General features: G+C 44.6%; 1 protein-coding gene across 3 annotated transcripts in view; it reads left to right on the top strand.

The window, feature by feature from the left end:
* JAG1 (jagged canonical Notch ligand 1) overlaps positions 1 to 23,865 on the top strand; it is a 73,323-nt gene extending 49,458 nt beyond the window's left edge. For all 3 annotated transcript variants that reach the window (XM_085888071.1, XM_085888070.1, XM_085888069.1), the window contains 15 exons: positions 1,724 to 1,897; positions 2,198 to 2,348; positions 2,602 to 2,766; positions 7,490 to 7,603; positions 8,562 to 8,675; positions 8,951 to 9,064; positions 10,633 to 10,749; positions 11,845 to 11,872; positions 12,023 to 12,108; positions 12,259 to 12,372; positions 12,782 to 12,891; positions 13,771 to 14,004; positions 14,192 to 14,323; positions 21,137 to 21,287; positions 22,303 to 23,865. In XM_085888071.1, coding sequence (XP_085744197.1) covers positions 1,724 to 1,897; positions 2,198 to 2,348; positions 2,602 to 2,766; positions 7,490 to 7,603; positions 8,562 to 8,675; positions 8,951 to 9,064; positions 10,633 to 10,749; positions 11,845 to 11,872; positions 12,023 to 12,108; positions 12,259 to 12,372; positions 12,782 to 12,891; positions 13,771 to 14,004; positions 14,192 to 14,323; positions 21,137 to 21,287; positions 22,303 to 22,736 — 2,238 coding nt within the window. In that variant the 3' untranslated portion in view covers positions 22,737 to 23,865. The remainder of the gene's footprint in view (positions 1 to 1,723; positions 1,898 to 2,197; positions 2,349 to 2,601; positions 2,767 to 7,489; positions 7,604 to 8,561; positions 8,676 to 8,950; positions 9,065 to 10,632; positions 10,750 to 11,844; positions 11,873 to 12,022; positions 12,109 to 12,258; positions 12,373 to 12,781; positions 12,892 to 13,770; positions 14,005 to 14,191; positions 14,324 to 21,136; positions 21,288 to 22,302) is intronic.
* The last annotated feature ends 366 nt before the right edge of the window (positions 23,866 to 24,231 follow it).

The following is a 24,231-nucleotide window of genomic DNA, read 5'->3' as shown; positions in this document are numbered from 1 at the left end:
TGAGAAAGAACCGTTGCTATGGACGCTTTTTGTTGGATAGTAACGGCTGAAAAACGACTAAATTTGCCTTGATCGACTACCCATGTCCGCCTACCGGCTTGTCTGTCTGTCTTTCTGTCTGTGAGCAGGATATCTCAAAAGGTAATGCACGGATTAGGACGAAATTAGGTGGACAACTTGGGTGTGTGACAAGGATGACGAGTTTCGATTTTCGTGAAAATCCGGATCCGGATGCAATATTTTTTTTGAATTATCTCCACCACCGAAGGTGGACTGAGGTTGTGTGTTTCATGCCAGTTTGTCTGTCCATCTGTGAGCAGGATATCTCAAAAACTTATGGATGAATTTGGATGAAACTTGGTGAGCATGTTGGGTGTGTAGCAAGAATGAATTGATTCAATTTTGATGAAGATCCAGATCCGGATACTGGAATTTAAGTGATTCTTCACCATTGAGAGATGGGGCCAAAATTCTATACAGCACAATATCTCGAAAAGTTGCGCACGGATTCGGACGAAACTTGGTGGACACGTTGGGTGTGTGACGAGGAAGAAGTGATTCGATTTTGGTGAAGATCCGGGTGCAGATCCGGCCTATCAGTGGGATATAAAATGTCAGCTGTTCAACCTGACGGAGGTATGTGCTCTACTAACGAGTACCCTTCTAGTTCTGTCTTGAATGACCATTAATGAATGCTGAGTTTACTAATGATGCGGATAATCTTATTCGGAATTGAATGGACCTAAGATAACCTTGCTGGTTAAAAACGAACACACAATATTTGAGCTCATTTGAGGAGATGTAGAAACTCGTGGTGAGTTTATGATTTTGTGTCGTTTTTCAAACATTTAGTGCTCAAAGCAATAACAAAAAAGATGTCTGAAAGATTGGATAATATTACGTACGCACACATTAATGGCTTTCTTGACAAGCAAAGCAATGTCTGCCATCTCAGCATTACACCCCAAATTTGGCTTTTCATATAATTTATGGACGTTAAACTGGGCATCACGTCTGCTGCTGGCATCGGTTGGTGCACGTTAAAGATCTCACGGCATCCTTCGCGAAGAATGGGCGAGCTATCGCCGGCACCCTGAACAAATTCCAAATTCCTGCCCTGAATTCCTGTGACGGGGTAGTGATCTGACCTGGATTATCGGTTGTAGTCGCCACTTTGGCAGCACCAACGTTTTGCATAAGGCATGGATGATGTTGATGATGTTGATGTTGTTGATGTTGTTGATGTTGATGTTGTTGATGTTGTTGATGTTGTTGATGTTGATGTTGTTGATGTTGTTGATGTTGTTGATGTTGATGATGATGAAGCATTTGTTGAAATTGTGTTCGTTTTATGCTCTTGATTTACTTGCCCGCTTACACCTTGATGTCTAGCCGCATGGGTTTGAATCCAATAATACACCATTGTCTTGGTGTTTTGGTCCCATCCACGAGAATTTCCCTGTGGATGTTAAAGTCCTCAATGTACCATTTGAAACGCTTAGGCTATTGTGTTGGTACCCGAGTTAAATTTGAAATTCCTGTCCTGACTGCTTCTGGAAAGGCAATGGTAAACCATGAAGCGTAATGAATTCGTTCCCGCGAGACTGCCTCGGCATCGCCTAATCTCGTGCCGAGCTAGAACGGTACGTTGGATCTGATTGATTTGACGATGCAAGAAAGAGCTAACGGTCCGATTTCCCATGCCCCCCACGACCCATTACAGGACCTTATCAATGGTTACGGGTGCACGTGCAGCCGAGGCTTTACGGGTCGTAACTGTGAGCTGGAGGTTGACGAGTGTGCAAGCTCACCCTGCGCTCACGGTGGTGAGTGCCAAGACCTACTGGATGGCTTTCGCTGCCTATGTCCACCCGGTTACTCCGGCAACCACTGTCAGGTACGAACCGATGATGGATAGTTGTGGTACTTGTTTAATGGAAAGTGTTCTGGAATGACATATTCGCAGCAACGGTGTCACCACATCTGCAATGAGTTGCCTGATTGCTTGGCATATGTGCAGCCTTGTTTTGGAGATTTGTATGTAAATGTTGTACACGGCATTTATGCTTGTTTATTTTCACCTTTTTTTTATTTCTCATCAAACAACAACCAATACAAACAACATGCTTTATTTTCGTTCTGCAAGTTAAGCTGCACATGAAACAACGTGTCATTTTTGGCTATCGTTATTCCACAGCTCGATTTGGATTACTGCCAGCCAAAGCCGTGCCAGAATGGCGCAGATTGCTTCAACCTCGTCAATGATCACTACTGCCGTTGCTCTGATGACTTTGAGGGCAAGAATTGCTCGCAGCGTAAAGATCATTGCCGCACAAACTCGTGCCAGGGTATGCGTGTGATCCTTGGTACTTGTAATTTCTATTCAATTAATATATATATATATATATATATATATATATTGCAACATTTGGTCAAAGGACATCTTTGGCAGAATCTCAACCTGAAGTACCAGCACGTGGAGTGTCCACGGCTCGATGGTATTCTGACCGCACTGTTGCCATCTTTCTTTGTTTGCCTCCCTTTCCCCCGACCGCAACCCCCAATTCGCCGAACACCTGTTCCACGGGATTGTGCAAGCAGTAATCGACAGCTGCACAGTTGCCGTGGCTGGAAATGGCTCACGGGAAACTGTCCGCCTTATTTCATCACAAGTCTGCGGTCCGCATGGTCGGTGCATCAGCCAGGGCGGGGGCCGCTTTACCTGCGCTTGTGATGATGGCTTCACTGGAGCCTACTGCCATGAGAGTACGTTTTTGAAAAACAGCACTGAATTGATGTCGATTGTCCCGTATAATTACGGTGAACTTGCAGTGAAATATAATGGTTGTTATTATTACTTGATGATAATGAATGGAAAAAGTGACTGGCTTTTAAGTCATTATATGAATAATTTGAACTCGCATATAATTTACACTTGATTACTTTTTACAATTACACCGTCGGTACAAGATATCGTTCTAATTTACAAGCGATTCATATTGCTTGGGGAAAACGCATGGGATCAATTTTGTAGGAATTTGGTCATAAAGTTGTTACACTGGTTTGTTCGTTTTTTATCGGTGAAAATAATAATGATTAAAAAAATCTAATAATACAAAAGCTTTTAAGATTAGAATATTATGAATAAATAGTTTCACATTTTTTTCACTAACAAATTACTTTTGTAGCATTTAGATTCTCTTCCATACTACAAAAGAAAAAATAAATATTATTCAATTAAAACAATAACAACGAGAAGGGCAATCGGAAGAGCGCACACCTCCGCCAAGCAATGGCTGATCCACGAGAACGTATCGGGCCCAATACATTTTTGAAATATCAAGCTGCACAGCACGAAATCGTTTTTGGCCCGATCTCTTATTTAAAATTATTTTTAAAATAAAATAATTCTCGTATCCAGGTCCGGATTCGGATCTTCACCGAAATCGAATCAGTTAGTCGTTGTCACACACCCAACGTGTCCACCAAGTGTCATCCGAATCCGTCCGCAACTTTTTGAGATATTGTGCTATATATCGTTTTGGCCCGATCTCTCAATGGTGAAGAATCACTTTAAAACTTCTAGTTGTCAAATCCGGATCTTCACCAAAATCCAATCAGTACGTCCTTGTCACACACCCAACATGCCCACCAACTTTCATCCAAATCTGTCCACGACTTTATGAGATATCCTACACACAAACAAACAGCCAAACAAACAAGCAGGGGTGAAAACATAACCTCCTTCCACCTTTAGTGGCGGAGGTAATGAGGATGGTTTCTTTTACATTCCCATCTGAACACTTGCCTCAATGTTGTTATTCCAGGTACAATCTGTGTTCGTTTCTGTTGTCACCGAATGTCTTCTTCGGTATGATGTACATTTATATATGTTGGCGGACCCCGACATTCGCGGGGGATACATTCCTGAAAAATGCTGCGAATGTTGGAGCATTGTTTCAATGGGAAAAAGGGGGATATGTTCCCGGCGGTTTGTGATTCATAAGGGAAAATCAAAAATCCCGTGAAACACCGCGAATGTAGAAGCAGATTAGAAACATTGTGAATCCACCTGCGAAAAACCACGAATGTCGAAGCAGGTTTGAAAAACTGCGACTACGGGAAGCACAGGGCCTCAAACGCAACACAGAAACACATCACATATGAACCGTGAATATGAGGGGTCCGCAAATCGTGGAACTGTTAATGTTAGGGTCCATATATATATATATATATATATATATATATATATATATATATATATATATATATATATATCTTCTTCTTCTTTCGGCTGCTCCCGTGAGGGGTCGCCACAGCGGATCATTCGTATGATCCGCATCATGATTTGGCACATGTTTTACGCCGGATGCCCTTCCTGACGCAACCCTGGTCGCCTCTTACGACACAGGGATATGGTACACCTATTTTAACTGGGGTATACACCGGCCCAGTATACTGGTACTCATTTCGCCGACCTCGGAAGGATGACAGGCTGAGTCAACCCCCTGGTGTATTAATTCAGTGGCCCAACGGGGTTTGAACTCAGGACCTTTTGGATCCCAAGCTGCTGCCCAAACCACTGCGCCAACACCAGACGCACGCACGCACGCACGCACGCACGCACGCACGCACGCACGCACGCACGCACACACACACACACACACACACACACACACACACACACACACATTGTTACGGTTTTGGAAATTCGCATTACACCAAAAAGAGTTCTCAGGTGAGATATCTCGATAGGTCCATGTATAGTTAGCCCAAACCCGTTGTATAGAGGGAATTTATGTGATCCATCCGGGCTGCGACGCTTTGAGTTAGCCATTTTTCTGTTCTATCTTTTATTTCAAACAAACAGCATCTCAACAACCACGCCATCCCCACCACAGCGCCAACCACACTACAACCACGCCACCTCCACCATCTACGCTACCACATCTTCGCCACTCACCATTCAATAGGCCCCGTGCGGTTACGAGCTCCGCGGAAGAACAAAAACCACCAACGATGCTCGGGGGTTTTTCCCGCCTGTTTCTCCCGTTTAAATTCTCCGCGCTCGGTGTGGTGGAAGTGCGATCCGAGCCGGGGGTCAAAGGTGAGAAAAGGTGGGGGCCTCTTTTTGGGGGAATAATTCTCTGGCTCTGAGCCAAAAACTGACTCCCTCGGCACCCGCACGGGACGGGGTGGAGGGAGAGCGAGAGGGCACGCCCCCCCCCCTTCGAGAGGCTTCTCCTAGAAGCTCGAAGGGAGGCAGGGCCGAAAACGGGGCGGAGCGAAGAGCGGAGCCCCGCGCTACAAAAGGCAGACAGCACGGACCTTGAGTAGTTGTCTTCGAGGCTTCCTGTCTGCTTGTCTTGTTGGGGGAAGAGGTCCTGCGCTCACGGCTTGGCGAGCGGCCTGTGAACGGAGGCACGGACGGGAGACGCGGCACCGCCGGTTGTGAGGTAGACCTGCGCGTCCGGACGAGGAGTGTCGGAGAGGGTTCGCCGGCCGCGAGAGAGGTCGGGGCCAGGCGCGACCATGCTGACGGTTGTGGGAAAGGGACTCACCAGCCACGAAAAGGGAAGTCGCGACTTCTTTTCTTTTTCCTTTGCTTTTTGTGTAAATGCTTGTGGTGACGCCATCCGACAAGTGGTATTGTTTTAAGTGTTGCCGTGTGTCGGTCTAATTCGGTTTTAACTCTGCATTTGCTTTTGTTGCATTATTCTTTTGCTGTAAATACGTGCGTCTGTGTGTGTGCGTGTGTAAATAAAATGCTTGCTTGTTGAACTGTTCCCGCTCTGCTTCGTCTCCTTTGTTTTTATTGACTCTCCATCCTGCATCACGTAAGAGATTCGTCGTGGGTTTGAAACGCCCGGTAATTAATCGGAACCGTCAAGGCCGACGATAACTCCGCTCGGTTATCCCTGTAATACGGAACGAACCGCTTAAGCGGTTCGTGTCCGGAGTCGGCCTGTGGCGTGGTACGATCGCCCGGTCGACCACTCGCGCAGGTACTTAGGTAGGTCGAATTTGGCGAGCAACCCTATCCTGCGCGGGTGGGCAATTGGCACGATCGTGGTGAGGTTAAACTCCCACCCGTGACTGGCTCCGGGCGATAGTTCCCGGAGGGTCACGACTGAATTGTCCGTCCGGTTGGCGACGTGCGGCGATTCGAGTTACGTGGCCGATCGCACGCCGGCGGGCGCGAATTCGCAACTATATACATATATACATATATACATATATACATATATACTGTGCAGTCTCGAGAGAGCAACTTTGACACTGATGTCGTGCACATTTATTATACCAACACGTCACCTCCAAACTAGCCTGGTGTTGGCTTAATGGTTGAGGTGGCGAGCTTAATATCTTAGGGTCTTGAGGTCGAGCCCCTGCTGTGCTGGTAAACAACACCGGGTGGGTTGACTCAGCCAGTCATCCTTCCAATATCAATGAAATGAGTACCAGGTTACTGGCAAAAGGGCGCACTGCATCAGCGGCACAGCTGCAATCCCAGCAATGTTGCAACCCGCAGCCACAGACTGCATACAAAATAAATAAAACCTCCAAACTAGGATGGTGTCCATGTGGTACTCAGGTCTTTGAAGACTGAGATTTCTGGTCCCAAATAAATGAAAGCAGACCCGCCGATCCAGATTTCACCCTGATTGGCTCTTCAGAATGACCTACTGCCAAGTTGTTTATTTGTTTTCCATGCTAAGTTGGTGATATAAATTGAGTCCCCTAAAGATCCCGTGGTGTCCTTTGTGAAGAGTGGCAAGCTGTTGTTGGTACTATCTCAAAATTCCAAATTCCCATCCTGACTTCCTGTGTCAGAGTGGCAATCCATCCAAGATTGTAACCCAAGCCCCAAGAAACAGCTTCGGCTGAACCACCACTCTGTATAGAGAATGGTAATATGTATATATATATATATATATATATATATATATATATATATATATATATATATATATATATATATATATATATATATATATATATATATGATGAAGTATACGAAGTGTTGGTGCTGCCAAAATAGTTTTTTGGCAAGGGTTATTCTGGGTGGTTTGCCATTTCCCTCTGAGATATTACATCTACATACACCACACATACACATACAGGCAGTTTAACAACAGTTGTGCTTCAAATGTCAATGAGAAGCCACAAAAGGAAGTTTTTTTTAAAATGTATTAAATGTTCATCAGCTTGTTCCGAACGTCTCCCTAATTGTTGAAAAATGTAAACACGGTTACAGCTTCTTGTTTGAACTTTATTCTCCATTTCACCACCGATGATGTCGTCATCCATAAACATAATCTCTCTTGAGCAGTTTCTCATTACAAAGCATCAGATTTTTTTTTTTTTAAAACGAAACAAAAAAACGCTTTATTTGCATCATGTTGATGAAATGCTTCGATTGTTATGTCACAACATTATCTCAACGAGACACTTCCTCACTGCTTTCCTTTCCCTGCAATTTCATCAGACATCAACGACTGCTTCGTCAATCGTTGCCGAAACGGTGCAACTTGCATCGATCAAGTGAATTCCTACCAGTGCATTTGCCACGAGGGATGGGAGGGTGATCTCTGTGAAATTGGTGAGTCCTTTCTTCTCATGGAGGGGGTAAGTTAGACCAAAGGTGTGTGTGTGTGTGTGTGTGTGTGTGTGTGTGTGTATACCCTAATTTTAGGTGAAATTATCAGAACAGTAAGAGTGACCATACACAGCAGAGTAGGTATTGATGAATTAGAACAGCTGGTTAGACGTACATTAACATTCGCAGATTAAAACAACTGTTCTTCAAGGTCATTAAAAAAAAAATTGAATTAATATCAGGTGGGGTTGACTCTGCCTGTCATCCTTCCGAGGTCGGCAAAATGAGTGCCAGCAGGCTGGTATCCTGTGTCGGAGTGGCGACCCATCCAGGATTGTGCCCAATAGCCAATGAGACTGCTTAGGCAGCACCAACGCTCTGCACAGAGTATGGTCCCAATGGATGGATGGATTTGATGGAATGTGCATTGAGGATTGTCAATATATGATAATCAATTGAACTTTCTAGCAGGGACAGTAAGCTATATGATGCAAGTACAAAGTTTGAACAGCAAGGTTGCTTTGCCAGGTGGAGCGACCTTAAGGACATGGCTGAAGTCATAGATCCATCGACCTCGACCCACAGCCGAGGTTGTGGACCCACCATTTCGAAAGGTTCTAGGCTGAAAGCGTCGAAACCTCAACGAACGACGGAGCTCAGCTGATGATCCGAGCATTTGTCGAATCAATAACTTGCTTTTGAGTTCTCAAGCTCTCACTTTTAGATATGTGGTTATTTTGATGTTTGCGATTAAAATGAAGTTAGGTGCAGGTATCTTCAGCGCAACATCCTTTAAATGTTAATACAATGCTTTCGGAATAGCCCTTACTGTTGAACAAGTGATTATAATTGTTGTGAAGGAAGAGATTTCTGAAAAAGGTGTGTGTGCGCATGCTCCGTCCGTACAACAAGGTAAGAAACGCTCAAATCTAAACGGTGCAAACACGAATGTGTCTTGCAGACACGAACAACTGTGAGCCGAACCCTTGCCAGCATGGAGGGTGGTGTCGTGACTTGATTAACGACTTCTGCTGCGAATGCCAGAACGGATGGAAGGGCAAGACTTGCCATTCACGTGAGTGACACGCAACGACCCTTCCCCAGCCCCAGATAACGATCAGAAATAGCGCCAGTGCGGTGGTCAATCTGAGGCTGGCATAGTTGAGGTTGTGGCTTTTCTTCTGGCATGTAACTTGGCATGACAGCAGCTCAACTGCTGCTTTCTAACTGATACTTTGATGCATCCGACGGCAGTTTCTCTTCTTTCATATTTTTGTGGGAGATGACTTGTGGCAGCAGATTGTCGGAGAGACGAGCTGACGTCATTTTGCAACCTTTCGCTTTCCGTAGGCGAGAAACAATGCGACGAATCGACGTGCAACAACGGAGGGACTTGCTTCGACCACGGTGATGCGTTCGTGTGCGCCTGCTCGCCCGGCTGGGACGGGTCCACGTGCAGCATCGGTACGTTGGGATAGATGGTTCGTGCATAGGGTTTTCATCTCAATAAATGACTTCACAGCAACAACAAACCACGCAGTTGTTGCTACGACTTGTCTCCGTCTTGTTCTGGCACAACAACAAAATTAATAATTTAAACTAATTTGCTTGAGAGGGAGTGTCGGGTTACCGCAAGTCACTACTAAAGCAGTTATTTTTCACTTGTCGTGACGTGGATTCTTTTTATGGAAAGGAATCTTAACCATCCCGATCTTTTTTTGGTCTTCGTTGCCTCTCAGGATGGTAAAATTAAATTGAGGTCTTGAGGTTTGTCAATTCATATTGTTCCTCGACATTGTCTCGGGCTCATGTAGAAGTGTATTACCTGCAGGACGATGACAATGGGGGACGATCGACGAATCGATCCAGGACGATGACAATTTGACCCGGTGTCACGGCATGAGGCAACAGCTCAGGTGGGAAAACCAAACGAGTCACTCACCTTGAGCTGCTCGCAATCCGTCCCGGAATCCTCCAAATTCCACGGGGAAAAAAAAATGATACCCTGGATTCAATGTTTTTGCACAAACACTTTCCGTCTCCGCGAGTATAGATGGACCCTCGATCGAACGCTCGGTTATCCTAACAACAAGGTTTGTTGTCGGACCCCGCTTCGAGGCATGATGAAAGTCTGTGGCTTCCATCAGGCTCCATGAAACACTTGCCTCGGGGCCATTCAGGACCCACTCCACCAGGCCGATGGACATGATTAATGGCACCACAGTTGTTGATGTGCGTTGAAATGTGAACGCCTCGACGTCAGAAATCCACATCCTTATTAGGAACCCCAGGCGTACGTTTCAGGTTAATTTGGTGTTCCGTTTGTTGCTTTTGCTTATTTACATTCCAACTGCAGCTATTTTCTACATCCCGAAAATTTCTGCACCATCCCATTACAGGAGGACCTTCAACCAAATGGTTGTGCAGGCGTCTATTCTATTTTTCCCTGTGTTGAAGGCTTGGCTCTTTTAGACCTGTTATTATTTCGCATGCAGCCTGTGGCTGCTGGTTGCATCATTGCTGGGAGCGCAGCTGTGCCGCTGATGCAGTTCCCCCTTTTCCCAGGAAGCTGGTACTCATTTTGCCAACCTCAGGAGGATGACAGGCTGTCAACCCACCTGGTGTTATTTAATGGTACGACAGGAGCTCAAGCTCGAGACCCTAAGATCTTAAGCCAGCGACCTTAACCGTTAAGCCAACACCAGGCTTTTTAGACATGATTAAACACTCACTTTTTGGGCATTTTATTCCACTTGTAGCACTCGGTGAGGTTGATGTGAATAGGTGACTTGACCACTTTTTGACGTTTTTCTCTCCTCTGGCAGTCGTACAAAAATAAATAATATTTGTGGCAGCCTTGCCGTTTCTAAAAGAGTCACCATGTGTCGACTTGATTTGTAGGGTACCAAAGTATGCTAATACCAGTGTTCCAGCTCACCCATGGCTGACCTTTAACCTCCCCTTCCCCACACACCCTCCTTTCCAAAACCTTCCCACCTGGCTTCCACTACCTTGCCCTCGTTGCACCGCAGCTAAAAACAGTAGCTGTACATCGAGTCCCTGCTTGAATGGTGGCACGTGCGTAGGTGGTGGCAGTACCTTCACCTGCGTCTGCAAGGACGGATGGGAGGGGATCACGTGTTCCCGAAGTGAGTTTCCGATCATTTTAGCTGTTTTTGGTGACGAGTCGAGGATCCGTTTTTGGTTTCGGACTTGCTTGGTTGATGTTTTTGTTCCCATACAATGTCAGCCTCTGGGGAAATTGGAGCTGCTTATGGGGCAGGAAAATCACGTGATCACGTATTGACGCAAAAGGTCACTTTCATAAAATGCAGGTGACCCGTTTATAAGCACCAATATAATCACTCGTACTTATGTTTGAAAAACCGGAAAACTAAACTGATTTCCAAAAGATTGAAAACGCCCTGATCAATGGTTTAACTTGGTGATCATCAGCATTCCATGCGCAGCATGTGGCTGCAGGCTTGCATCGCTGCTGCGAGTGTCGCTGTGCCACTGATGCAGTGCCCCCTGTAGGTTAGAGCAGGAATTTTGAACTTGGCTGGACTGCCGGTGATATCTCGCCGCCTCCTTCGCAAAGGACACCGTGGGATATTTAAGGTCGTGTGGTATGGCAGCCATATTTGGAAAAACGGGAAAAAAACTTTGGACCTCTGTATCTTTGAAACCGTACCAAGGGAAAAATTGAAACTTGGCACTGAGCAAGTACTCCTTATGGGGGAGTGAGTGTGATTTTTTTTTTTATGAAGTCATAATTGCATACGTAGAACGCCACATGCGATCAGCATGAAAAATTTTGAGGGTCATCTTGGGATAAAATAGTCCACAGAAAAAAAAAAATTCATGACATCATCGGTCATGTGATTTGGTAGCCATATTGTTTAAAAAAAAAAATACATTCAAAAATCTTCTCTGAAGTGGCTGAACAGATTGAGGTAAAAACTATACACGTATGACCTCCTGTCCATGAGGAACAAAAGGTTCACACATATGATATCATAGGTCACATGGTTGGCAGCCATATTGGATTTACCCTAAAACCTATAAAAATGCACCACTCAAAAGAAGTCCTGGTGAGGGTCTGCAAGATCTGATTGCTCTTTTTCTTGTTTAACTTGTACACGTACTCGCGCATATAAATTTGGTCATTTGTTCAGGGCAAATCGCCCACAATTAGCCCTTCATTCGTGTAAACCCCATTTGTTGTATTGTTTTCCTTCTAGACACCAACGACTGCAACCCACACCCTTGGTGAGTCCTCATGTTGGTCACATTCTGAATGCATGTTAAACGTGCACAGAAAATTTGTTCGCATTCTGATAAAGAGCTTGCAGATTAAAAACAAACAAACAAACAAACAAACAATCGATCGGATGTTTCCTTGCCGTTTCAAAACCACAGCTATAACGGAGGGACGTGTGTCGACGGGGAAAATTGGTATCGCTGTGACTGTGCTTCTGGATTTGCAGGCCCAGACTGCAGAATTAGTGAGTCTGTTTGTTTCACAATTAATTTGAGTTTTCCCAATCATCTGCATTTATTCTAGAATCTGCTGGTTTGCCATTATGAAAGTGTCTTTTTAACAATACAATGAAGAGATGTTGCCTTCCTTATGGTAACGCCCATGTTTTGCTCAGATATCAACGAGTGCCAGTCAGCGCCGTGTGCCTCCGGGGCGACCTGTGTCGATGAGATCGATGGATATCGTTGTCTGTGCCCACCAGGGCGTAGTGGCCCACATTGCCGACAGGGTGAGTTTCTAGGGATAGAATATCATAGAATTTACCCGTGCAGACAAGCCAAAAATCATGACGGCCATTTGCCAAATGCCGGTTCAGATTATTTTGCGGGGGTGATGTAAGCATCCTGATAGACATCGCGATTGCCTCCATCATTTTTACACCTCTGCACGATTCCTTTCCGGTTATGATCCAATTTCATGTTTACCTTCTGACTCTTGGTCTGGATTTGAATTGAAAAATTTATTTAGCAACAAATCAATTGAGAATTTGCCAAATCGATTAATCGTCAATTTGACCTCAAAGCTGCACGTACCTTGAGGAATCTCAGTTTTATTCAACCTCATCATTAAATTATCTTTGAGCTTCTCTCGCGAGACGCTGATACTCGCAATGAAAGCACCACCTGTACCTTGTGCAGGTAGCGGAAAGCCGTGCAGGCAGAACGGCAGGCTCCGTGCGCACGACTGGAGATGGGAGGAAGAATGTAACACCTGTCAATGCATCAATGGGCAGGTGAACTGCTCGAAGGTGAGCACAGGCTTGATGTTATGCACAAGATTCAAATTACCTGGACCAGCTTGGAGAATGAATACGTGTCGAACTCGAGCAGACGTGTTCCAATCCTCAACGCCTGTAACGACCAATAATTCTGCTGTACACTATCAAAATAATTCTCAGCAGGTTCTTTAGCAGTTTTTGAAAACTGAACATGATCTCATCGAAAATCCTTTCTTTCTAAATAGGGATGTTACCATTCGGTTGACAAATCACTTGATTTGAGGTACCTGCTCGTTACAATTGAAACACTTGGTCAGAAAGAGCACTGAGGTCAGTGGGATTTAAAGCCACCTCGCTGGAGTGCACTCCAAATTGATACAAGGCTACAGGGTAACAGCACTGGGTGAGGGCACGGCCGTGCCGCTGATGCAAGTTAGGACAGGAAGTTGTAATTTGGCCATGGTGCCGGTGATAGCTTGCCTACTCTTCGTGAAGGACACCGTGGGATCTTTAACGTCCCCATATAATGTCGGCAGATAGGACGCCCAGTTTAACGTCCATCCGAGGGACGGCGCACACATTGGTGAATCACCCTGCCTGTTAATCACCGGGATGACAGTTTATAGGTGCGCCAAGATTCGAACCCAGGCCAGACAGCTTACAGGTGAGTGTGCATACCTCAAGGCCTAGGCCATCCTGGCTTATAGTTGCATAACACAGACAATGTGACAGTAAATCAAATTCAGACATGGAGTACACATATTGTTGCATAAAATTATGCTCAATCATCGTGCATTCCCTCACCGCAAACACCACGGACACATGAAAGACTGATAAGTTCTCAGTCGTTTGCGTGTGAGCCTTTTAAAGGTACGTGTGCAGTTACATTTTGTGTGTACCTATGTTCAGGTGTGGTGTGGAACGAGACCATGTCCGCTCGGCGGCCCCATCAATTCACACTTGTGGCGTTGCCCGGCCGGGACCTCGTGCATGGCTGTACCCGAAGCGGCCTGTTTGGTGGCACCTTGCGAACAATGGGGCGAGTGTATGCCAAGAGTTGAACCAAAGCACAATGGCGTTGAGCACGGAGGCACTCCTCCGGCAAAAATTCTACTCTACTTTGACACGACGTCACTTAAACCCGTGAGTCAGGGAGGGACAGAATACGTGAGAAAAAAAACACAAACATTTAATCTGCATTTAGTGGGGTGGAGGGGAAGGGGAAAACATCTTAAAATAAAGTTAATTGAACTAAAGCAGGGATTGAGAAACAAAAAAAAAAAGAACAAAAGAAAGAACAAAGATTCATTTTGCGTTTCTTCATTTGCAGGGTACAACTTTGAACCACGTGTGCTCCGAGATCCGGCACCTCTTTGTCCTGCAAGAGCTCGCTTGGGATCGTCCAATGTTCATCATGTGCAAACCTTCCTTCTTGGGCGCCAGTAAAATCCAACTGGAAATTGTGAGCCACAGTTCCTCTACACTCTGACCCCGATCTTTGATGGCTTTGTAATAAAAGCATGGCAGCATGTTGAAAATATAAACACTGAAATATGTTTCAGCTCCCGATCGGATCACAAACTGTAAAAAAACCTCCATCTGGCGAAGTGAGAAAATTGGGTGCTGCATCACGGAGCACGTAGTTCTTCGCAGGGCACACAAAGCTGTCTTGCCCGTTTTCACTCGTTTGTGCTCGGTATAGATTCCACGGTTTCTCTCAAAAATAGTATCACAAAATCACAAGCGATCTGAATGGATGCACACAGCACCATGTACTCATTTGGACACTGACTCACCTCGAACTGCACTGCATGCAGCCTTCCCCTGAGGTTGATTGGTCATTGAGCATCCAGTGGGTCATGTGATCAGACCTAAGCCCTCGAACCAGAGCTGACATCGGGAATAGCAAAATAATGTAGTTTTTAAATCATCATTCCATTCGAGCTAACCAATATCTTTCCAGTGAGTTTTCAGTGGGGTACTGCACAACAGAGTATGTTGTGCCTTGGGTGTGATATTAAGCTGGCTATTTCATCTGCAGCCATGTGGATGTAAAAAATAAAATTCCATGGTATCTTTTGAAGAGGATAGACCACCTCCTCCTCCTCCTCCACCTCCTTCGTATGCAGAACAAGGCTGCGGGTTATGTCATTGGCTGAGGGCGTGGCTGTGCCGCTGATGCAATGCCCCGACACTGGTGCTCACTTCACCGACCTCAAAACGATGACAGGCTGAGTTAACCCCACCTGGTGTTAATTCAACATCCAACAGAGGATCAAATTCAAGACCTCAAGATCCCAAGCCAGCCATCTTAGCCGCGAAGCCAACAACAAGCTTGTAGTACAGACCTTTAGTAGCCACCATGACCAACATATCAAACAGGATCTGAAGATAATTATCATGGGATTGATTTTTATTTTTTTGTATAAGAAGTTGAGGGGTCATGGACAAGCAGACAGGAGGTGCTGATGATGGGATGAGGCAGTGTTGACTGGTAAAAATCGAAATGAGCATCAATTTGATGGACATTTAAACATTAATTTAAAGAAAAGCAGGTACAGTATATCAGAAGATGTTAGCAGGAATGTAAAGTATCCTTAATGGAAATTGGAGATGATATAAGATAGTGACGAGCTGCAGGACAAAAGCTTAAAGCACTGGCAGGAGGAATGTGATTGGACAGACCGAGCAATTCCACGGGGAGGAAAACAGAGCACCAAAGCTACACTTGCTGCTTAAAGACGTTTGCTCGCAGGTGACAAGCAGGTGACAAGAACCCTGGACTTCAAAAGGTCAACAAAGGAAATTCCTGAGAAAAACTGAAATATTCCAAGAACGTTTTTAATCCAGTGCGGATATATGGCACCTGCTATCATTATACGATTATAACTTTTGATAAGCACATTGTTTGTAAATTTACAGAATTTATTTTAAACAAAAACCACAGTATTCATGAGCTTGGGAATGTCAGTCAAATTGCACATCTTTCTTTAGTAGTTTCCATTCCCAGCCATCTTTGTCAATCATTGGGCTGGTTGTTGGAAATGACTGAACGTGGTTAAATCGGGCCATTGACATCTCTCTCCTTTAAAACAAGTCTAACATACATGATGTTTAAATAAACTGATGCCAGATGTTTCCCACAATTCCTTGTGTGCAGGGTGGGGCCATTACATATATATATATATATATATATATATATATATATATATATATATATATATATAGAAATACATATATACATATATATATATATATAGAAATACATATATACATATATATAGAAATACATATATACATATATATAGAAATACATATATATATATATATATATATATATATATATATATATATATATATATATATATATATATATATATATATACACGACATGGCCAAAAGTATGCGGACACCCCTTCTAATGAGTAGATTCGGCTATTTCAGCCACACCCATTGCTTACAGGTGTATAAAATCAAGCACACAGCCATGTAATCTCCATCGACAAAGATTGCTAGTAGAATGGGCCGGACTAAACAGCTCATTGACTTTCAACGTGGCACTCTCATAGGATGCCACATTTCCAGCAAGTCAGTTCATCAAATTCCTGTCCTGAGAGAGCTGCCCCGGTAAACTGTAAGTGCTGTTGTTGTGAAGTGGACACGTCTAGGAGCAACAACAGCTCAGCCGCGAAGTGGCTGGCCACACAAGCTCACAGAACGGGACCACCAAGTGCTGAAGCATGTAGCGCAGAAAAATTGTCCGTCGTCGGTTGCAACACTCACCACCGAGTTCCAAACTTACTCTGGAAGCAACGTCAGCACAAACACTGTTCATCAAGAGCTTCATGAAATGGGTTTCCATTGTCAAGCAGCCGTAAACCAGCCGAAGATCACCATGCGCAATGCCAAGCATCGGCTGGAGTGGTGTAAAGCTCACCACCATTGGACTCTGGAGCAGTGGAAACGCGTTCTCTGGAGTGATGAATCACGCTTCACCATCTGGCAGTCTGACGGATGAATCTGGGTTTGGCGGATGCCAGGAGAACGCTACCTGCCCGAATGTATTGTACCAACTGTAAAGTTTGGAGGAGGAGGTCTCGGGCTATTTTTCATGGTTCGGACTCGGCCCCTTAGTTACAGTGAAGGGAAATCTTAATGTTATAGCATGCAATAACATTCTAGACGATTCTGTGCTTTTAACTTTGTGGCAAAAGTTTGGGGAAAGTTCTTTCCTGTTTCAGCATGACAATGCCCCCATGCACAAAGCCAGGTCCATACAGAAATTGTTTGTTGAGATTGGGGTGGAAGAACTTGACTGGCCTGCACAGAGCCCTGACCTCAACCCCATCGAACACATTTGGGATGAATTGGAACGCCAACTGTGAGCCAGAACTAATCGCCCAACATCAGTGCCTGACCTCATTAATACTCTTCTGGCTGAGTGGAAGCAAATCCCCACAGCAATGTTCCAACATCGAGTGGAAAGCCTTCCCAGAAGAGTGGAGGCTGTTATAACTGCAACAGGGGACCAACTCAGGTTAACCATGATTTTAATGCCCATGATTTTGGAATGAGATGTTAGACGAGCAGGCGTCCACATACTTTTGGCCATGTAGTGTGTGTGTGTGTGTGTGTGTGTGTGTGTGTGTGTGTGTGTGTGTGTGTGTGTGTGTGTGTGTGTGTGTGTGTGTGTGTGTATATATATATATATCTTCTTCTTTTGGCTCGCTCCCGTTAGGGGTCGCCACAGCGGATCAACCGTCTCCATTTCGCTCTATCCTCCACATCTTCCATTGACACTCCAACCGCCCGCATGTCTGCCCTCACCACATCCATGAACCTCTTCTTTGGCCTTCCTCTTCTCCTCCTGCCTGGCAGCTGCATCCTCAGCATCCTTCTCCCGATATACTCCGCTTCCCTCCTGTGCACATGTCCAAACCATCTCAATCTCGCCTCTCTCACTTTGTCTCCAAACCGTCCTACCTGCGCTGTCCCTCTAATATACTCATTTCTTATCCTATCCATCCTCGTCACTCCCAACGAGAATCGCAGCATCTTTAACTCTGCCACCTCCAACTCCGCTTCCTGTCTTATTGTTAGCGCCACCGCCTCCAAACCATACAACATAGCTGGTCTCACTACCGTCTTAAATACTTTCCCCTTCACTCTTGCAGCTACCCTTCTGTCACAAATCACTCCTGCAACTCTTCTCCACCCACTCCATCCTGCCTGCACTCTCTTTTTCACTTCTCTACCACACTCTCCGTTACTTTGGACAGTTGATCCCAAGTATTTAAACCCATCCACCTTCCCAACCTCAACTCCTTGCAACCGCACCATACCACCACCCTCCCTCTCATTTACGCACATGTACTCCGTCTTACTCCGACTGACTATCATTCCCCTTCTCTCCAGTGCGTACCTCCACCTCTCGAGGCTCGCCTCAGCCTGCTCCCTACTCTCCCTACAGATCATGATGTCATCTGCGAACATCATAGTCCATGGAGACTCCAGTCTGATCTCATCCGTCAACCTGTCCATCACCACTGCACACAGGAAAGGGCTCAGAGTCGATCCTTGGTGCAATCCCACTTTTACCTTCAACCGGTCCGTCATTCCTACCGCACACCTCACCGCTGTCACACTGTCCTCATACATATCCTGCACGATCCTCACATACTTCTCCACCACTCCCGACTTCCTCATACAATGCCACAACTCCTCTCTTGGCACCCTATCATAAGCTTTCTCTAAATCCACAAACACACAATGTAACTCCTTCTGGCCTTCCCTTTACTTCTCCATCAACATTCTCAAAGCAAACATCACATCAGTGGTGCTCTTTCCTGGCATAAACCCATATTGCTGCTCACAGATCGTCACCTCTCTTCTCAACCTCACTTCCACTACTCTTTCCCACAACTTCATGTTGTGGCTTAACAACTTTATCCTTCTGTAATTTCCACAGCTCTGCACATCACCCTTGTTCTTGAAAATCAGAACCAGTACACTTAATCTCCACTCCTCTGGCATCCTCTCACTTTCCAAGATTTTATTAAACAATCTGGTTAACAACCCCACTGCCATCTCTCCTAAGCACTTCCATGCCTCCACTGGTATACCATCTGGGCCAACCGCCTTTCCACTTTTCATCTTCTTCATAGCAGTCCTCACTTCATCCTTACTGATCCACCCCACTTCCAGATTCACTATCTCCACCTCTTCCAACCTTCTCTCTCTCATTTTCTTCATTCATCAGCTCCTCAAAGTACTCCATCCACCTTCTCAACACACTCTCCTCGCTCGTCAGCTCATTCCCATTTACGTCCTTGATCACCCGAACCTGCAGCACATCCTTCCCAGCTCGGTCCCTCTGTCTTGCCAATCAGTATAAATCCTTTTCCCCTTCTTTTGTATCTAACTTCTCATACAGCTCGTCATATGCCTTTTCCTTGGCCTTTGCCACCTCTCTTTTTGCCTTTCGCCGCCACTCCTTGTACTCCTGCCGACTTTCTTCATCTCTCTGACTATCCCACTTCTTTTTCGCCAACCCCTTCTTCCTTATACTTTCCTGTCCTTCCTCGTTCCACCACTAAGTCTCCTTATCTTCCTTCCTCTGTCCAGATGTCACACCAAGTACCTTCCTAGCTATCTCCCTCACAACTTCTGCTGTAGTTGCCCAATCATCCCACCCATCTTTACCACCATCCAACGCCTGTCTCACCTCCTCCCTAAATTCCACGCAACAGTCTTCCTCCTTCAGCTTCCACCATCTGGTCCTTGGTTCAGCCCTCACTCTCTTCCTCAACCTCACCTCCAAAATCATCCTACAGACCACCAATCGATGCTGTCAAGCTGCACTCTCCCGTGCCACCACCTTACAGTCTCTAATCTCTTTCAGGTTGCATCTCCTGCTTAAGATTTAATCTACCTGTGTGCACTTTCCTCGACTCTTGGATGTCACCCTGTGTTCCTCCTTCTTCTTGAAATACGTATTTACCACTGCCATTTCCATTCTTTTTGCAAACTCTACCACCATTTGCCCTTCTACATTCCTCTTGTTGTGACCGTACCTACCCATCACCTCCTCATCCTCTTTATTCCCTTCCCCAACATGTCCATTGAAATCTGCTCCAATCACCACTCTTTCATCCTTGGATACACTCTCCACCACTTCATGGAACTCACTCCAGAAATCTTCTTTATATTCCATCTCACACCCCATATGTGGGGCATATGCACTGATGACATTCATCATCACCCCTTCAATTTCCAACTTCACACTCATCACTCGGTCAGACACTCTCCTCACCTCCAATACCCTCTTGACATAATCTTCCTTCAGGATTACCCTGACACCATTTCTCCTCCCATCCACACCATGGTAGAACAGTTTGAAACCACCTCCAATGCTCCTAGCCTTACTCCCCATCCACTTGGTCTCTTGTACACACATGATGGAGAGAAGAAAGGTGGACATACTATCAGCCAACTCTCGCCCTTTGCCAGTCATCGTCCCAACATTCAGAGTTCCAACTCTCACCTGCACACTTCTACCCTTCCCCCTCTCCCACTGCCTCCGGACTCGCCTTCCCCGTCTCCTTCTCCTCCTTCGCCCAGCAGTAGCACAATTTCCACTGGTACCCTGCTGACCACCGGTACCGGTGGCGGTCGTTGGTAACCCGGGCCTCAACCGATCCGGTATGGAAATTCGTTTTGTTGTCCACATGATGATTTGGCACATGTTTTACGCCGGATGCCCTTCCTGACGCAACCCTGGTCGCCTCTTACGACACACAGGGATATGGTACACCTATTCTAACCAGGGCATACACCGGGCCCAGTACAACTGGTACTCATTTCGCCGACCTCGGAAGGATGACAAGCTGAGTCGACCCCCTGGTGTTATACGACTTGGTGTATATATGTATATGTATATGTATATATGTATATGTATATATATATATATATGTATATATATATATGTATATGTATATATATGTATATGTATATATATGTATATGTATATATATATATATATGTATATATATATATGTATATGTATATATATATATATATATATATATATATATATATATATATATATATATGTGTATATATATATATGTATATATATATATATGTATATATATATATATATATGTATATATATATATCTATATATATATATATATATATATATATATATATATATATATATATATATATATATATATCAAGACTTGTTAACCCACTGCTGATTTGCCTGCCTCAGTCCACAGAAAAACGAGCACCTGCAGGAGACAATGCTTTCATCTCAGAGGTGATCACCAAACTCGTTGAAGCTCTTCGCCTTCGACGAGGGAACGGGACCATAATGGCCACACAGGAGGTCAAAGTTCAGCTGCCAAATCCAGTTGAACCAGGTGAATTTATTGATGTATTTAACCTCCACACAGTTTGGGGGAAGAATTATAGGACTAATTTGTTTTTGTAAATGAAGATATTTATAAAGTTTGCATTCCACGTACGGTGGTGACCGTCTCATTTTGACTCCCGGTTTGTGGGAAATGTCCCCAGACTCCAAGAGTGTTGCTTGTACGTGATGACCTCACAGTTTAGAAAAACAATTTTAAACTAGAACGGCACTCGGCGGATCGCATACCTCCGCCAGGGTGAAGTTTACATGTTGTATCCCCTTGATAGGCCGGATATGCATCCCAACCTGAACCAAAATCTTAATGGCTCGTTCTTATCATCCAGCCAACGTATCCAAAGTTTTGTGAGAACCCGTGCACGATTTTTCTGAGATATCATGCTCGATATCGTTTTTGGCCCCGTCTCTCAGTGGTGAGGAATCACTGAGAAGATTAAAAAATTATCGTATCCAGATCCGGATCTTCACCAAAATCGAATCAATTCGTCCTTGTCACCACACCCCAACCTGTCCACAAAATTTCTTCCCAATCTGTGTGCAACTTTTTGAGATATCCTGCTCACAAACAAACAAACAAACAGACAGGGATGAAAACATAACTTCCGTCCATCTTCAGTGGTGGAGGTAACAATTGTGGTGATTAGCAAATTAAATAAAACAAAAAAGTAAACCAGCTCTGAGTTCATTGACATGTTTCTCAGACAGAGGTGCGTTTGAATGGCGCAAAAGCTTTTAAAATTGGATGTAAACCGGTGCAGGATAATCAAGTATTTCAAGAAGTACAGACGAACCTGGAATCGCCTTTAATAAAAATGATTTTTGAACAACAACTTTAATTGCAGTCACATGTCTGGGTACATTCCTCATCCTTCCTGCATGTATCGACAGCATAACGTCAAGTTATCAATGAAAGCACTACAGGTTACCAACGGTTGTAACTGCTAACATATTTGGCACGGTATCTTTTTTCAAAATTTGTCATAACATCTCATAATCTTCCTTAGATTTTCTTCTTCCAAGCCTCATCGGTTTGATTCTGCTGGCAGCTTTGGCCAGCCTCACCATGTGCCTTTGCTGGCTGCACCAGCGACCGAAGGCAAAGAAACGCACCACGTTCTCGAGTGAGGAGGCAACGGCCAATAACCAGAAGGAACAGCCATACCAGATTATCAACGATTTGAACAAGGCCACTGGAAAGGAAACGGGAGAAAGCTGTGTCGGTGGAGGCCCAGAAAGTTTGGCTGTACAGGACGAACAAGAGATGGTGAAGATGGAGAAGCCTGGACCGCAGTCGGTGCGATTGGGAAAGTCAAAATACGTCTTGGTGGAGCGGGATGACCGAGAGAGCGTGCTGATGAAGCAACCCAACCGGACTAAGAGGGACAACCTGAACATGGAATGCAGACAGAGCCTGAAGGCCAACCAGGAAATGGTATGATGCCATGTCCAGTTCATGCAGTTTCCCCGAAAGGAAAGACTTATAAATGCGAAAACAAATGATTATTAAAGAAGGGTCTTCAGCCTTGGCGATGCATTAATTTTAAATCTCAAACTGGGATGCAGAGAGGATGTAATTGAATGTTGGGTGCGTCCAAAGTCTGGGAACGTTGGTGAGTTGAGCGCGTTATCAACAGCACATGCATCGTTCGACCACTGAACTACCCGCAAGGGTTGCTGGGGCGTTTGGGTTGGGTCATCGTACCTCGGGCGTCACACCGTCACCTTGGATGGGTCCCGTGTACAATGGCAGTTCGACTCGATGAACTCGAGATCATGCTTGATGCGGGCAAGCTCAGCAAGCTTCCACAAGAGTCTGAATCGTTTTCTCGTCTTTCTTTTGAAATTCATTCTCGTCATGTTTGTTGCAATAACTGGTTCTCAGGATCCAGCAAAGAAAGCATGGATGCAGTTTTCCCGCCCCTTTTTCATTGTGTAAATTGTTATGCAAGTTTTTGTATTCTGTACATTTGTACATTATGATGTTGTACATCTCTAATTTAAGGTTTAAACTTTTTTGACTTCATTCCTTTTTGTATTATTTATGCTTTTGATATTTTCATGGGTCAGCAGGGCAATTTATTTTCGACAAATACCAAGAAAACGATGTAATACCTGTGGGTACTCTTTGGGAGCATTTCCTACCCATGGAATTTCATATATTGGAATATCTGCAGATTTGAAGTGGATGAAATGGTTGCCTTTGAAATGCTTTGTTGTTCTTCTTCTTTTCTTTTTTTTTTGGTAAGGAAGCGGATCAATTTGATTTGTAAAAGACAAAGTTGTTCGCAACTGCCAAGATGTTGCCCCCATTTTATTTTTTTTTTTTGATGTTGAAGTTAGTCGAAGTTTTGAAAAGAAGTCGTCTTGAATCAAACAGGCCAGATGAACACATTTATGTTATTGTGGGGGGAATTTGATACAAGTAGTAATTGCCACATTTTCAGGATTTCACAAACGCAGGTTTGTCATGCCACTTGCAAGCTTCCAGGTGTAAGCAGCTTGATTTTATTTTTATTGCAGACTTTTGTGGCAAATGATTAAATTATTGAATTTGTTTGTACCATCAATTGTGCCTTTTCTCTCCCCCCTCCCCCCCCCCCCCCCGTGTGATGGGAATGCAAACACTGATTAATAATGAAAGCCACTTGTAAGATAACTCATGCTGTCTTTCAAAATAGCATATTTTATACAATCCTTGTGGTAAAAAGTACGTTTTTAGCTCACCTGGAATGTAGTTCTGGGGAGCGAACACAATCGAGCAATGTCCGCAGATGAGTCAGTCAGTAAACACTTCAGTCATATCGCTTGAACCAAACACACGATTTTCATGAAACTTGGACACAAGCTTCATATCTGATGCCAAACGAAAGTTTATTGGCCAGGTCAAAATCTGCACTCATTAACGGGATCCACAGGGGTGTTTTGTAGTGTGT

This window comes from Eptatretus burgeri, chromosome 7 (genome assembly GCF_056783735.1).
Source record: "Eptatretus burgeri isolate ZD-2024b chromosome 7, Ebu_testis_v1, whole genome shotgun sequence".
NCBI classification, from domain to species: domain Eukaryota; kingdom Metazoa; phylum Chordata; class Myxini; order Myxiniformes; family Myxinidae; genus Eptatretus; species Eptatretus burgeri.
Note: the sequence above shows the minus strand (reverse complement) of the source record. Positions and strands in the feature narration are given on the sequence as shown.